Source organism: Neolamprologus brichardi, chromosome 14, assembly GCF_056152115.1.
Source record: "Neolamprologus brichardi isolate AB-2024 chromosome 14, ASM5615211v1, whole genome shotgun sequence".
NCBI classification, from domain to species: domain Eukaryota; kingdom Metazoa; phylum Chordata; class Actinopteri; order Cichliformes; family Cichlidae; genus Neolamprologus; species Neolamprologus brichardi.
The window spans coordinates 36,548,313-36,565,281 of NC_142117.1; the positions used below are offsets into that span (position 1 = coordinate 36,548,313).

Genomic DNA, 16,969 nt, shown 5'->3' on the forward strand with positions numbered 1-16,969 from the left:
GGGAGGGGCACCTGTCCACCATGACCAGGATGAGGGAGGGGCATCTGTCCACCATGACCAAGATGAGGGAGGGGCATCTGTCCACCATGACTGTGATGAGGGAGGGGCACCTGTCCACCATGACTGTGATGGGGAGGGGCATCTGTCCACCATGACCAGGATGTGGGAGGGGCATCTGTCCACCATGACCAGGATGAGGGAGGGGCATCTGTCCACCATGACTGTCATGAGGGAGGGGCATCCGTCTACCATGACCAGGATGAGGGAGGGGAACCGTCCACCATGACTGTCATGAGGGAGGGGCATCCGTCTACCATGACCAGGATGAGGGAGGGGCATCCGTCCACCATGACCGGGATGAGGGAGGGGCATCCGTCTACCATGACCAGGATGAGGGAGGGGCATCTGTCCACCATGACTGTCATGCGGGAGGGGCATCTGTCCACCATGACCAGGATGAGGGGGGGCATCTGTCCACCATGACCAGGATTAGGGAGGGGCATCCAACTACCATGACCAGGATGAGGGAGGGGCATCTGTCCCTGATGGTGGCCCTCCCTGACCACCATCAGGGGAAAATTCAATCAAATGTGTGACTGTCAGAACTTTTGTGGAAATATGAAGTGAAGATGTTGTAAAGAAAGAATGACTGCAGCTGTTATGTTAACACGCACTCACTGTGTCATAGTCAGAGATGGGCAGTAATGCATTACAAGTAATGAGTAAAATAAGGGATTACTATTACAAAAATTAATCAAAGTTACTTTCCAGTAAGCACGCTGCGTTTCTGCGTTATTAAACCATGATTTTATTTGTGAGAGTGTCTCATGACAATGACATGAGTGCGTGAGACTTTAGTGGTAACAGATGGGTGTACATCAACAATGGATAATATGGAGAGAGTACAACTGTGCAGCATTTAAAGCTTGGAAGTACTCACATTACTTTGAGTTTGATTCTGTAAAAAGTGAGACAAACATAAGCGTCTGCTCTACACTCTGCATGGGAAGAAAACTTCTAATCTGAGCGAGCAGCGAGCACGCTGCCACGGGAATGTGACACTCACAGAGAAACCCCTGGATCCCCCCACTGACATGACCGCTGTGGGCAAACCTCCACCCGCCCCACTCCTGCTAAACAGGTGACAATAGATTTAAGAGCTGCTGAGTCGTTGATTTTAGTTATTTTCTGCTGTGTTTTACTTGCATCTATTTGAAAGAGTGTAAACACAAAACATTATTTTATTTTAAATGCTGGAATATGGAGAACATAGGTTTAAATGTTAAACACATTTCTTCCAGTCAAAGACTGTTGTATATAATTACATTTTTGCTTGATGCATAAAGTTAAAAGATTAAAACTAATAAAACAAATTTTAAGACTTTTTCATTTTATATATTTTATATGGTGGAAAAAATGCAGAAAAATAGAATTGTGCTGAAAGGTCTGTTGCTTTATTGCGTATTCAGGTTGTGTATCATGTTTTTAAAAGGTAACTAAGTAACTAATTACTTTTGAAAATAAGTCATCAGTAATGTAACAGGATTACTTTTTTGGAGAAGTAATCAGTAATTAGTTACTAATTATGTTTTTCAAGTAACTTGACCTGCACTGGTCATAGTGATGCCTGGGTGGTAGCGTTGTTTACCTCATTGTATTTGTGGAGTACTGCTCTCACTGGATAGAGGGATGAGGTTCTGACCCAGCTCTCAGAACAAACACAGTAGCAGGACCCAAGGTTATTATCGTTAACGAAAACTAACGAAATAACGAAAACTAGAAGTGAAAAAACATTTTCGTTAACGGAAATAAAAATAAAAACAAAAAAAGGAAAACTAACTAAAACTGGAATGAGTGTTCACAAAACTAACTAAAATTAACTGAATTTATAGCAAAAATGTGTTTAGTTTTCATTGATGTGTGCGTGTCATAGGTCATAGAGTCAAGGGTGAAAATGAAGTTTAGTTTCCAGATTTTTTTCTTGCTGTCTAATTATGCCAGCAGGTGGCAGTACGTTAGTCGAGTCGTCTGTGTTGCTGCTCCGTCCACGCGCAGAATCATGTCAGGAAAAGTCGGAAGAAAGCGCCAGAGTCCAATTTGGGATTACTTTGAATATGACTGTGTTTTGGATAAAGCAAGTGTCTTGTAGTGGAAAGAGACAAATTATGAGGGACATTTCTAAAGGGAAAAAAATCCCACAAACCTTAAAGTGCACTTGAAAAGCTCACACAAGAAGGCTAACCTAGCTTACCTTGAGAAGGTAAGGGAGCACACTCAACCCTCATCCCCAGAAAACAGAAGCTAACCCCAGGCAAGGCAGCGTGATGCATCCCGAGACAACAGGACGGGGATATCTACACAACTGTGTGAGTCAATTACCTTCAAAAAGTTTATCAATTCACTTGAACCAAAATTACGAACACCCGGTGCTGCGAGAGTTAATAGTCTCATTGGGGCCAAGATATACATTTTATAGTTGCCTGGTATCAATGGTTGTTCATCTGCCTTTATTTAAAGAACCCATAGGTGGGAATGTGAGTTGTCTGTCTCTGCATGTTAGCCCTGCGACAGACAGGCGACCTGTCCAGGGTGCAGTATGGTAGCTGGAATAGCAACATACCCAAGGATGAGCAGAATGACTGATATGATGAAACTGAGATTTTTGTTAGACTTAATTATTGCAAACACGACTAAAACTATAACTGAAACTAATCAAAACTAAACTGAAACTAAGGATTTTCAAAAAAATAAAAACGAAACGAAACTAGCAAACAATTGGTAAAAACTAATTAAAACTGATATAAAATTGAAAATCTGAAGTCAAAACTAAATAAAAATAAAAACTAATGAAAATTGCAAAACTATTAAAACCCTGGTGGGACCAACATCTTCTCGACTTTTGTGTTGTGCTGAATTCTTCCCTGTAGGAGCCCACAGGTGGGCCACCAGCAAAACCAAGTCTGGGCCTCTGCGATCAGTCTTAGTCTAAGTTGCTCTGCTCAGGTTCCAGTCTCCCCTGGAGGTGTGGGTTTAAATCCTGACAGGAAGTGTTTTGTAGCACAGAGGGATTGTGGGAACTTGTCTCTCAGGTCTGGGCTCAGCGTTGTGTGCTCCACCAGTGATAAACAGTTTGTTCGTCCAGCTGGAAGCCAGTGGTAAAAATAGAAGCTCTGTCTCTCTTTATTCTGACATTTAATTAATTCAAAAGATATTTCAATATTTATTTATCTAAACAAAACAAGTTTACTCTAAATTGATGTTTAACAGTAAAAAAATGTTTTTATGTTTTCTCTCTAAAGTGTAAATATCTGGTTTCAACTGTGAATATACGGCTGTGTATAGAAATTCCTCTTGTTTTGCATAGAAATATACTGAACAACATACAAAGCATAATATATAAAATAACATCTGAGTTTTTTCTGTGAAAGAAGCTCCTTATGTCCATTGTTGTGTTCATCATTCCTGGCGTTTCTGAACAGGCAGAAACTGAGATTCTGGTTCATCCGATTCTCAGGAGCAGGCAGCAGCAGGGAGGGTTTCCTGGTTTGATGGCAGAGCCGAAGCTTTGGTCCATGTTTCAGGATGTCAGTGGGTTCGAGTTCTGTGTGCAGAGTTGGGATCTGAGGAGGCAGAAGGATGATTTCAGACAGTCCACTGACCCGGAGCAGTAGCCAGCTGTGAGTCTGAGGGAAACAGGAGTATTTCAATGTTTCCATCTCACTAAATATTCAGTACATGTGCATGTTTTGACCTTTAAACAGACTTGTACCAAATGCAGCGTTCTGATTGGTCAGATCTTTTTATTCGCATGTAAAAATGCAGAAATATTGAGCTAGTTTTGAAAACATAAATGTCACAAATTCATCCAATGACGCCGTCAATGTGAACATTTTAAAGTGGACTACAGTGGTTTAAAAGGTGAGTTTTCGAACCCCCAGACACCCTGAAAGTGGTCTTCACACTCAGATTGTTCACACGATGAAACGTGGTCCATTCATGCTCTGATCAGCTTTAATGGAACTGAAAACTCAGGGTTAGTCAAAGATGCAGGAGGCCTGTAAACTCTCTTTGGTTGAACTTTTAACTTCATTTAATCAGGTGAGAACCATCGTGTGTGTGGCTTAAATCCTACAGTTGTGTATTAAAGTATTTGGGTTCCTGGAGGAGTGAAAATCCGAATCCATTTTCTATCAGAGGGACTGATCCGGAAAAGCTAGTTTAACTTCAGTCCGACTTCCCTCGAGACTAACTGGAAAACTCTGAACCTGTATAATTGTCTTTAGATGTGAGGGTGCGTCACTTCAGCAGGCGTTAGACGAATGTGAAGTCTTAGTTTAATACATTTATTACTGATGGTGTTAAAAAGTTCTAATTCAAACGGTACTGTTGGTTTCACTGGAAAATCCTTCAGAGACTAAACTGTTTCTCTATCACTGTGGCTCGTTAATGAAGTCCCTGAGGTCAAAGGTCATTTCAGTGTGTCATCATGTTTGTCCCTGAGGCATTTTCACATTAGCTAAAGTTTCCTCTAATTCCCTCTGGAGCAAATCAGAGCTGGAAACCTGAGAGACCAAAGAGACCAGAGAGGTCCCGAGCCGACCAATCAGAGTGAGTGGACCTGAGCTCTGGCCTCAGTGGTCCGCTGAGGACTCGGGATGATAACGACATCCCCTCAGACCGCTCTGTAATGACCCCCCCAGGATGGATTTTAGTTGCTTTGCTCAATAAACTAATATGAACTTTAACTCTGAGGTTCAGTCTGAAGAACTTTTGTAAAATCAAAGTGGAGCGCATGAACAGTCCAGGAAAAACGTTACACAAGAATAGTTTGGTCCTTACCCTCTTCCTCTCTGTACCGTTACCATCCACTGCATTCTACAACATAAATATATAAAACTATAAAAACTGCTTTCTACTTTTGTTCCGTTTTTAAAAAAATGTAATCTATACTCATATCACTTTCTATTGTGAGCTGACATGTAGCAGGTGGTCTCTGTACATTAAAATACAATATGTGACACACAGTCAGACACCTCAGGTAGATAAAGGTGTGCTGTACTGGTGACTCATAAATCTAAAACTATTTTTAATGATTAGTTTCAGTTAAATTTTAGCTGAGCGGAACAATCTGATCGAAAGCTTCTGAGTTTATTCTTGGTTAAAAACAGGGAGCGTTCACGTCCACCAGACTGGGGCGTTCATCAGTCAGGTAACAACCTGACATGTTTTCAGAAGCGCCACCATGAAGACTGTGAGCATGACTGTCAGCAGGCTTGGGATGACCGACCTTTTCACAAGTGCTTCATATTAGGGATGCACCGATACCGGTATCGGGTATCGGCCTCAATACCACATTTTCTAAAGTACTGGTACTCGTTAAAAGTCCCCCGATACCGGGAACCGATACCACGGTCTGAGACCTGTCTATGTTTGAGCGGCATGTAAGGGGTTAATCACAGGCGCCGAGTGCCCGCCCCCAGGCCCCGGCTGCAGCTCAGAGCTGGGAGAAGGCGACACGAAACATATCAGCCGTGTGGAACTATTTCAAAGTGAACGAAGACGCGAAAACAAAGGCGGACTGCAAATTGTGCTCAGCGAAATTGTCCAGAGGAGGCTCAAAAGGTAGCGCATTTAACACAAGTAATTTAATCAAGCACCAAAATCCCAACACGACAACGAGTACAAAGAGTTTACCCACGCTTATTTACCCACGCTTATTAGCACAGAGGAGCATAGCTGATGCTATAGCAGTGGGACGGAAAATAGTTGGGCATTTTAAACATTCCGCCTTAGCCTACTCCCGCCTCGAGGACATTCAGGGACAGCTCAACCAGCCAATAAAGAGACTGCAGCAGGACGTACAGACGCGCTGGAACAGCACGTATTATATGCTCCAGTCCCTGATTGAGCAAAAGCGAGGGCTGGGCACGAACTCCCTGACTATCTCACCGCTCACCAATGGGCTCTTATGGAGACGACTGTTGCGATCCTCGCCCCCTTTGAGGAACTAACTAAAAAAGTGAGCAGCTACGACGCACTAGCCTCTGATGTCATCCCAGCTGTGACTGTGCTAGTGAGACTGCTAAACAGAGAAAGAGACGAACAAATTTAAAATTAAATTTTGTTTTTTTATAATTATTTATTCTGTAATATGTTGCATACAACATGCTTTTCATTTTAAATAAATGTTCTTAATTCCAAACCAGTCCCTTGTTTTTTTATTTTTGTTAAATTATAGGACTAAAGCTGTTACCTGTAAATTTAAATCATTTTTTTATTAAGTACTCGGTATCGGTATCGGCGAGTACAGCAATGCAACTCGTTTCCAAAAAAGTGGTATCGGTGCATCCCTACTTCATATTGTAAGGTAGAGACCCTACAGCAATAATAAAATCAAACGACCCACTTTGATCAAAGTCAGGCCAAACTGTGGTACCAAACACACTGCTAAAAAAGTAAAAGAACACTTTAATCAGACTACAGCATTGAGTCTGTTGAACTATTCAGATAAGTATTAGAAGGAGATGTTAGTCAGTTTCAGGCCATACCTGGACCCTGCAGAGCTAGGTAGCCCAACTACCTGTGGATGACAGGGATGGATTCTACGTACCATTGCTAGAAGGTTTGATGTGTCTCCCAGCACGGTCTCAGGACCATGCAGAGAGATGGGCAGTTATCGGTGGACAGGGCCATAGAAGGCCCTTAACCCATCAGCAGGACCGGTAAATGCTCCTCTTTGTAAGGAGGAACAGGAGGAGCATCCTCAGAGCTACAGAATGACCTCCAGCAGGACACTGGTGTGAATGTCTCTGACCAAACAATCAGAAACAGACTAACGAGGGGGTCTGAGGCCCCGACGTCCTCTAGTGGACCCTGTGCTCACTGCCCGGCACCGTGGAGCCCGACAGGCATTTGCCATAGAATACCATAATTGGCAGGTCCACCAATGGTGCCCAAAACTTTTCACAGACAAGAGCAGGTTCACTCTGACCACATGTGACAGATGTGAAGGGGTCTGGAGAAGTTGTGGAGAACGTTGTAACATCATTTGTGGGGGGTCACTGATGGTCTGGGGAGGCATATCCACAGAGGGCTGCACAGACCTCTACAGGCAGCGACACACTGACTGTCACTGGGTATCAGGAGGAAATCTATTTACCAGGTCATAGGTGACCCATCTGAGGTTAGGGTTTGGGCACAGCTAACCTACCACTCATTATTCACCTGCTTGAAACACTCAGATTTAGATCTATCAGACTAGATCAGGATGAGTCGTCCTTTGTCCACAGTAGGACACCCACAGCAGAATAAAAGTGGTTTTCTTCTTCTGAACCTCTGAACTGTGATGTTCTGCTCAAATTGCGCAGGAAGTGGTCGGTGTGAAACAGGCTGAATTTGCCTGTGATAGCTTATTTAAAACAAGAAAAGGTTCATGTTGGTAACTGAAAAGTGCAGAAATTTCGACTCATGCTGAGCCTGGCCTGTTGTTTTAGTGGGCCCATCTTCATCAGAACGTCAGTGACGTGTTGCCACAGCTGCATGTTTGCAAAATTAGTGGTGCAGTCTGAGCCAAGGCCAGAATCTGTAGGTCTGAGCAGGTTTAGCGTGAGACACATGACTGCTTACTGACAGCTCTTTGTTGACGTCACGTCAACTCCAAGCTGTCAGCCGTGACGCAGCGAGGCAACAACTAACCAGGTTTCACATGAGGACTGCTGTGTCTGTGAGGTTGTCCTCTGAAGCTGAACAGATACACAAAGGGCCTCAGGTAGAGTCAAACCCAGGCACTCTGCTCACCTGCTCACCCTGTGCTATTAAAGCAACGAGATAGCTCACTCTGAAAACTGAAACAATTCCAGACGGTAAGTGCTCAGGAGACAGAGGCTGTTGCACTGAACCACAACAGATGCAAACCAAAACAAATCCGAACCTTCCCGTCAATCACTAAACTCGTTAGTCCGTCACATGGAACGACGAAGGCGGATTTGTGCTGAGAAGGTATAAAAAGGCTGCAGAGGTGACTGTGTTGTCACAGGTGAACAGGTGAGCTGCAGTGTTTGTTAGATCAGACACAACAACTGTGCACATGACATATTTGGGACATTAGTACTTTGTGAGCTATGTTAAATGTAACTACGCCTCCTCTGTCTTATTTCATTCTTGGAGCTTTTATGAATGTTGGAAGTTTAAAATTCTTCTATTTCTCATTAACTGTAATATTATACATCCTGATCATTGCTGCCAACACGTCTCTGATTGTGGTTATCTGTGTGAACAGAAGCTTACATGAACCTATGTACATGTTTCTGAGCAGCCTGTTTGTGAATGAGCTGTATGGTAGTACAGGGCTGTTTCCGTTCCTCCTGGTTCAGATCCTCTCTGATGTTCACACTGTTTCTGCTCCTCTGTGCTTCCTGCAGATCTTCTGCGTTCACACTTATGGAAGTATTGAAGTTTCAAACTTAGCCGTCATGTCTTATGACAGATACCTCGCTATTTGTTGTCCTCTACAATATAACACCCAAATGACATCTAACAATACAGCTGTTCTGATTATGGTGATGTGGGCGTACTCTTTAATGAAATTTCTTATTGGTTTATCCTTAACCCTGCGTCTCAGGCTGTGTGGAAACTTCTTAAACAGTTTGTATTGTCAGAATTACCCTGTGGTTAGGCTGGCTTGTTCTAGCACAAAGGTGAATAATGTTTATGGGATTTTTGACATTATTATGACTGCCATAGTCCCCACACTTATCATCTTGTTTTCTTACATGAAAATCCTCAAAGTGTGTTTTTATGGATCCAAACAGATGAGACAAAAAAGCCTCACCACCTGCACGCCTCAGCTGGTGTCTCTCTTGAATTTTTTTTTTGGTTCTTGCTTTGAATTATTTCAGAGTAGGTTCGATACGACGGGTTTACCTGCCGCTCTGAGAATCTTCCTGTCTCTGTATTTTCTCATGATGCAGCCGCTCATGAATCCGATCTTGTATGGAACACAGATGTCAAAGATCAGAGGCGTTTATGAACATGTGCTGTCCTCTATAATGTCATGTGGGTGTAGTAAAGTTTCACAGAGTGAAAAGACCTTGAAATGTGTTTGTTAAATTATGAGAAAGTTTCTTCCTGTGGAGATGAATTAATGTTTAGCTGATTTGTATTTAACAAAACAGAAGAGAAGCACCAGAGAGAACCTGTGTGCCACAGATATATACGCTGTAATATAATATAGCTTTCAGGCAATAAACACACACACACACACACACACACACACACACACACACACACACACACACACACACTATATAGCATAATAGGGATCAGCAAGTTAAAGTTTGGTTACTCTACGTGACTTCAGACCACCTCAGATTCCCCTGGAAACGTGGCAGGGAGAGGTCAACTTCATTACAGGAGTTATAAAAAATCATTTAATTTCATAGGATTTTATTTATCCTGAAGGAAATTCTTACATCATGTCTCATCACATCAGGTCCCACACAAAATGAAGCAAACCCTGTTTGTCTTTGTTTTTAAAGTCCTTTTTTTCTAGAAAACCTTCTCAGCACGACTTTCGAGTGTTGGAGGGTAAAGTTTGCTGTTATCAGACTTCCTTTCGCTTGAGTTAAATGCAAATTATTATTGTATGTTTTTTTACCTTACATTATAAAGCGCCCTGAGGCGACTGTTGTTGCGATTTGGCGCTGTATAAATAAAACTGAATTGAATTAAGGGATATTCTTCACACTGCACTGTTACCAGTGTTGGGGAGTAACGGAATACAAGTACCAGCGTTATGTATTTAAAATACAAAATATGAGTAACTGTATTCCGTTATAGTTACCATTTAAAAAGGTGGTCTTCAGAATACAGTTACTTTGTTGAAATAAATGGATTACACGGCAGTCTTTTCCTGTTTCATATGTTCGGCTGTTCCCTCTCTGTTTTTGGTAATTCCACGCTGGAAAAAAACACGCATTAAGAGGCTCTAATGTCTGTGTGTCAATCTCGCGGCCCATGTCACCTCTACTTGCGGCCGCATAATGATGTGAAGAAATATTTTTTAAATGATTATTCAAAATTTTTTTTAATATGAAGGCAACAGGCAGAGTGTTACAGGCATCGCCCTAAAGCATGTAGCCTGATGGGCAGTGTAGTCCGTGCTGCAGGGAGAATGGACTGCCATACCCGTTATGTGTCTGTGAGCGAGGGAGGGAGAAAAAGGAAAAGTACGAGCTGTCACCGAGCAGAAACGGGAGCTGGAAGCATGTAAATATAATAATAACCACTGCAGCCAAGAAGAGAGCCTGACGAGCCCAGTTGTAAGAAAGCTATTAAGACTCGACTGTACACCGTGTTCGTGTTTTCCTCCGAAACAATAAGTTCTGTTGGAGCAGCCTTTCAACGCCTCTCTCTGTCTCTCGCTAGCAAAGTTGACCAAGACAACAAAGTAAATCTAGTTTTCGGCTACGAGCTCGACACAAACCCGACGTATTAGCCAGAGGTCCCTTTACTACAGTTCGGAGCTTCAGTAACAGTAATAAATCACAGCAATAGTACATTCACGTAGTTGTAAACAGCATGATAACAAATTAAGTAATCCAAAGTATTCAGAATACGTTACTCTCATTGAGTAGGGGAGGTGCTGGAAGGTGTTCCACCTGGAGACTCTGTTGTCCTGCTGGGAGACTTCAATGCTCATGTGGGTAATGACAGCGAGACCTGGAGGGGCATGATTGGGAGGAATGGCCTCCCTGATCTGAACCCGAGCGGTGCTTTGTTATTGGACTTCTGTGCTAATCACAGTTTGTCCATAACGAACAACTTGTTCGAACATAAGAGTGTCCATAAGTGCACATGGCACCAGGACGCTCTCGGCCGTAGGTCGATGATCGATTTTGTAATCGTATCACCAGACCTGCGGCCATATGTTCTGGACACTCGGGTAAAGAGAGGGGCTGAGCTGTCAACTGATCACCACCTGGTGGTGAGTTGGATCAGGTGGCGGGGGAGGACGCTGGACAGACCCGGTGCACCTAACTGCGTAGTGAGGGTGTGCTGGGAACGTCTAGCAGAGGCCCCAGTCCGCGAGATCTTCAACGCACACCTCCGGCAGAGCTTCAACAGCATTCTGAGGGAGACTGGGGACATTGAGTCCGAATGGACCATGTTCAGCGTCTCCATTGCCGAAGCTGCTGCATTGAGCTGCGGCCGCAAGGTGGTTGGTGCCTGCCGTGGTGGTAATCCCCGAACCAAATGGTGGACACCAGAGGTGAAGGGAGCCACCAGGCTGAAGAAGGAGTCCTATCGGGCTTGGTTAGCCTCTGGGACTCCGGAGGCAGCCGACAGGTATCGACAGGCCAAGCGGAATGCGGCTCGGGCAGTGGCTGAAGCAAAAACTCGGGTGTGGGAGGAGTTCGGAGAGGCCATGGAAAAAGACTTTCGGACTGCCTCGAAGAGATTCTGGCAAACCGTCAGGCGTCTCAGGAGGGGAAAGCAGTGCTCTACCTGCACTGTGTATAGTGCTGGCGGAGCGCTGCTGACGTCGACTGAGAAAATTGTTGGGCAGTGGAAGGAATACTTCAAGGACCTCCTTAATCCCACTGACACATCTTCCGAGGAGGAAGCAGAGTCTGGGGATGAGGGGAATGACCCGCCAATTTCCTGGGGCGAGGTCACTGAGGCAGTTAAACAACTCCTTGGTGGCAGAGCCCCTGGTGTTGATGAGGTCCGCCCCGAGTTCCTGAAGGCTCTGGACGTTGTAGGGCTGTCCTGGTTGAAACGCCTCTTCAATGTTGCGTGGAGATCAGGGGCAGTACCCGTGGACTGGCAAACCGGGGTGGTGGTCCCCATCTTTAAGAAGGGGGACCGGAGGGTGTGTTCCAACTACAGGGGGATCACACTCCTCAGCCTCCCTGGGAAAGTCTATGCCAGGGTGCTGGAAAGGAGAGTTCGTCCGCTAGTCGAACCTCGGATACAGGAGGAACAATGCGGTTTTCGTCCTGGTCGCGGAACACTGGATCAGCTCTTTATCCTCTCGAGGATACTTGAGGGCGCATGGGAGTTTGCCCAACCAGTCTACATGTGTTTTGTGGACTTGGAGAAGGCATTCGACCATGTCCCTCAGGGTGTCCTGTGGGAGGTGTTGCGGGAGTATGGGGTGTCTGGCCCATTGCTACGGGCCATTCGATCCCTATACAACCGTTGCAAGAGCTTGGTTTGCATTGCCGGCAGTAAGTCGGACTCGTTCCCGGTGCGTGATGGGCTCCGCCAGGGCTGCCCTTTATCACCGGTTCTGTTCATAATTTTTATGGACAGGATTTCTTGGCGCAGCCAAGTGGCGGAGGGCTTTCGCTTTGGTGGCCTCAGAATCTCATCTCTGATTTTTGCGGATGATGTGGTTCTGTTGGCTTCATCGGGTGAGGGCCTTCAGCTCGCACTGGAACGGTTCGCAGCCGAGTGTGAAGCAGCGGGAATGAGGATCAGCACCTCCAAATCTGAGGCCATGGTTCTCAGCCGGAAAAGGGTGGAGTGCCCACTCCAGGTCGGGGATGAGTTCCTGCCCCAAGTGGAGGAGTTCAAGTATCTCGGGGTCTTGTTCGCGAGTGATGGGAGAAGGGAGCCGGAGATCGACAGACGGATTGGTGCTGCAGCTGCAGTAATGTGGACGCTGCACCGGTCCGTCGTGGTGAAGAGGGAGCTGAGTGTAAAAGCGAAGCTCTCAATTTACCGGTCGATCTACGTCCCTAATCTCACCTATGGCCACGAGCTGTGGGTAGTGACCGAAAGAACGAGATCGCGGATACAAGCGGCAGAAATGAGCTTCCTCCAAAGGGTGGCTGGCCTCTCCCTTAGAGATAGGGTGAGAAGTTCGGCCATCCGGGAGGGGCTCAGAGTAGAGCCGCTGCTGCTCCACATCGAAAGGAGCCAGCTGAGGTGGTTCGGGCATCTGACAAGGATGCCCCCTGGGCGCCTCCTGGGTGAGGTGTTCCGGGCATGTCCCACAGGGAGGAGGACCTGGGGAAGACCCAGGACACACTGGAGAGATTATCTCTCGGCTGGCCTGGTAACGCCTTGGTGTTCCACCGGATAAGCTGGAGGAGGTGGCTGGGGAGAGGGAGGTCTGGGCCTCTTTGCTTAGGCTGCTGCCCCTGCGACCCGGTCTCGGATAAAGCGGATGAAGATGGATGGATGGATGGACAGTCAGACACCTCAGGTAGATGAAGGTGTGCTGTACTGGTGACTCATAAATCTAAAACTATTTTTAATGATTAGTTTCAGTTTAATTTTAGCTGAGCGGAACAATTTGATCGAAAGCTTCTGAGTTTATTCTTGGTTAAAAACAGGGAGCGTTCACGTGCACCAGACTGGGGCGTTCATCAGTCAGGTAACCACCTGACATGTTTTCAGAAGCGCCACCATGAAGACTGTGAGCATGACTGTCAGCAGGCTTGGGATGACCGACCTTTTCACAAGTGATTCATATTGTAAGGTAGAGACCCTACCGCAATAATAAAATCAAACGACCCACTTTGATCAAAGTCAGGCCAAACTGTGGTACCAAACACACTGCTAAAAAAGTAAAAGAACACTTTAATCAGACTACAGCATTGAGTCTGTTGAACTATTCAGGTAAGTATTAGAAGGAGATGTTAGTCAGTTTCAGGCCATACCTGGACCCTGCAGAGCTAGGTAGCCCAACTACCTGTGGATGACAGGGATGACATCTATGTACCATTGCTAGAAGGTTTGATGTGTCTCCCAGCACGGTCTCAGGACCATGCAGAGAGATGCGCAGTTATCGGTGGACAGGGCCATAGAAGGCCCTTAACCCATCAGCAGGACTGGTAAATGCTCCTCTTTGTAAGGAGGAACAGGAGGAGCGTCCTCAGAGCTACAGAATGACCTCCAGCAGGACACTGGTGTGAATGTCTCTGACCAAACAATCAGAAACAGACTAACGAGGGGGTCTGAGGCCCCGACGTCCTCTAGTGGACCCTGTGCTCACTGCCCGGCACCGTGGAGCCCGACAGGCATTTGCCATAGAATACCATAATTGGCAGGTCCACCAATGGTGCCCAAAACTTTTCACAGACGAGAGCAGGTTCACTCTGAGCACATGTGACAGATGTGAAGGGGTCTGGAGAAGTTGTGGAGAACGTTGTAACATCATTTGTGGGGGGTCACTGATGGTCTGGGGAGGCATATCCACAGAGGGCTGCACAGACCTCTACAGGCAGCGACACACTGACTGTCACTGGGTATCAGGAGGAAATCTATTTACCAGGTCATAGGTGACCCATCAGAGGTTAGGGTTTGGGCTCAGCTAACCTACCACTCATTATTCACCTGCTTGAAACACTCAGATTTAGATCTATCAGACTAGATCAGGATGAGTCGTCCTTTGTCCACAGTAGGACACCCACAGCAGAATAAAAGTGGGTTTCTTCTTCTGAACCTCTGAACTGTGATGTTCTGCTCAAATTGCGCAAGAAGTGGTCGGTGTGAAACAGGCTGAATTTGCCTGTGATAGCTTATTTAAAACAAGAAAACGTTCATGTTGGTAACTGAAAAGTGCAGAAATTTCGACTCACGCTGAGCCTGGCCTGTTGTTTTAGTGGGCCCATCTTCATCAGCATGTCAGTGACGTGTTGCCACAGGTGCATGTTTGCAAAATTAGTGGTGCAGTCTGAGCCAAGGCCAGAATCTGTAGGTCTGAGCAGGTTTAGTGTGAGACACATGACTGCTTACTGACAGCTCTTTGTTGACGTCACGTCAACTCCAAGCTGTCAGCCATGACGCAGCGAGGCAACAACTAACCAGGTTTCACATGAGGACTGCTGCGTCTGTGAGGTTGTCCTCTGAAGCTGAACAGATACACAAAGGGCCTCAGGTAGAGTCAAACCCAGGCACTCTGCTCACCTGCTCACCCTGTGCTATTAAAGCAACGAGATAGCTCACTCTGAAAACTGAAACAATTCCAGACGGTAAGTGCTCAGGAGACAGAGGCTGTTGCACTGAACCACAACAGATGCAAAACAAAACAAATCCGAACCTTCCCGTCAATCACTAAACTCGTTAGTCCGTCACATGGAACGATGAAGGCGGATTTGTGCTGAGAAGGTATAAAAAGGCTGCAGAGGTGACTGTGTTGTCACAGGTGAACAGGTGAGCTGCAGTGTTTGTTAGATCAGACACAACAACTGTGCACATGACATATTTGGGACATTAGTACATTGTGAGCTATGTTAAATGTAACTACGCCTCCTCTGTCTTATTTCATTCTTGGAGCTTTTATGAATGTTGGAAGTTTAAAATTCTTCTATTTCTCATTAACTGTAATATTATACATCCTGATCATTGCTGCCAACACGTCTCTGATTGTGGTTATCTGTGTGAACAGAAGCTTACATGAACCTATGTACATGTTTCTGAGCAGCCTGTTTGTGAATGAGCTGTATGGTAGTACAGGGCTGTTTCCGTTCCTCCTGGTTCAGATCCTCTCTGATGTTCACACTGTTTCTGCTCCTCTGTGCTTCCTGCAGATCTTCTGTCTGTACACTTATGGAAGTATTGAAGTTTCAAACTTAGCCGCCATGTCTTATGACAGATACCTCGCTATTTGTTGTCCTCTACAATATAACACCCAAATGACATCTAACAATACAGCTGTTCTGATTATGGTGATGTGGGCGTACTCTTTAACAAAATTTCTCATTAGTTTTTCCTTAAACCTGCGTCTCAGGCTGTGTGGAAACTTCTTAAACAGTTTGTATTGTCAGAATTACCCTGTGGTTAGGCTGGCTTGTTCTAGCACAAAGGTGAATAATGTTCATGGGATTTTTGACATTATTATGACTTTCATGGTCCCCACACTTATCATCTTGTTTTCTTACATGAAAATTCTCAAAGTGTGTTTTTATGGATCCAAACAGATGAGACAAAAAAGCCTCACCACCTGCACGCCTCAGCTGGTGTCTCTCTTGAATTTTGTTTTTGGTTGTTGCTTTGAATTACTTCAGAGTAGGTTCGATACGACGGGTTTACCTGCCGCTCTGAGAATCTTCCTGTCTCTGTATTTTCTCATGATGCAGCCGCTCATGAATCCGATCTTGTATGGAACACAGATGTCAAAGATCAGAGGCGTTTATGAACATGTGCTGTCCTCTATAATGTCATGTGGGTGTAGTAAAGTTTCACAGAGTGATTGACAGCAGCTGACCTTGAAATGTGTTTGTTAAATTATGAGAAAGTTTCTTCCTGTGGAGATGAATTAATGTTTAGCTTATTTGTATTTAACAAAACAGAAGAGAAGCACCAGAGAGAACCTGTGTGCCACAGATATATACGCTGTAATATAATATAGCTTTCAGGCAATAAACACACACACACACACACACTATATAGCATAATAGGGATCAGCAAGTTAAAGTTTGGTTACTCTACGTGACTTCAGACCACCTCAGATTCCCCTGGAAACGTGGCAGGGAGAGGTCAACTTCATTACAGGAGTTATAAAAAATCATTTAATTTCATAGGATTTTATTTATCCTGAAGGAAATTCTTACATCATGTCTCATCACATCAGGTCCCACACAAAATGAAGCAAACCCTGTTTGTCTTTGTTTTTAAAGTCCTTTTTTTCTAGAAAACCTTCTCAGCACGACTTTCGAGTGTTGGAGGGTAAAGTTTGCTGTTATCAGACTTCCTTTCGCTTGAGTTAAATGCAAATTATTATTGTATGTTTTTTTACCTTACATTATAAAGCGCCCTGAGGCGACTGTTGTTGCGATTTGGCGCTGTATAAATAAAACTGAATTGAATTAAGGGATGTTCTTCACACTGCACTGTTACCAGTGTTGGGGAGTAACGGAATACAAGTACCAGCGTTATGTATTTAAAATACAAAATATGAGTAACTGTATTCCGTTATAGTTACCATTTAAAAAGGTGGTCTTCAGAATACAGTTAC

The 16,969-nt window shown here is 44.9% G+C and overlaps 2 protein-coding genes across 2 annotated transcripts; both read left to right on the forward strand.

Annotated features, from left to right (window-relative positions):
- The first annotated feature begins 8,120 nt into the window (after positions 1–8,120).
- On the forward strand, positions 8,121–9,107 carry LOC148099656 (olfactory receptor 10A3-like). Its single transcript, XM_087851686.1, has one exon. The coding sequence runs from the start codon at positions 8,121–8,123 to the stop codon at positions 9,105–9,107; it is 987 nt and encodes a 328-aa protein (XP_087707812.1).
- Positions 9,108–15,242: 6,135 nt separating this feature from the next.
- LOC148099657 (olfactory receptor 10A3-like) lies at positions 15,243–16,208 on the forward strand. Its single transcript, XM_087851741.1, has one exon. It carries the CDS (start codon positions 15,243–15,245, stop codon positions 16,206–16,208), a length of 966 nt encoding a protein of 321 aa, XP_087707867.1.
- The last annotated feature ends 761 nt before the right edge of the window (positions 16,209–16,969 follow it).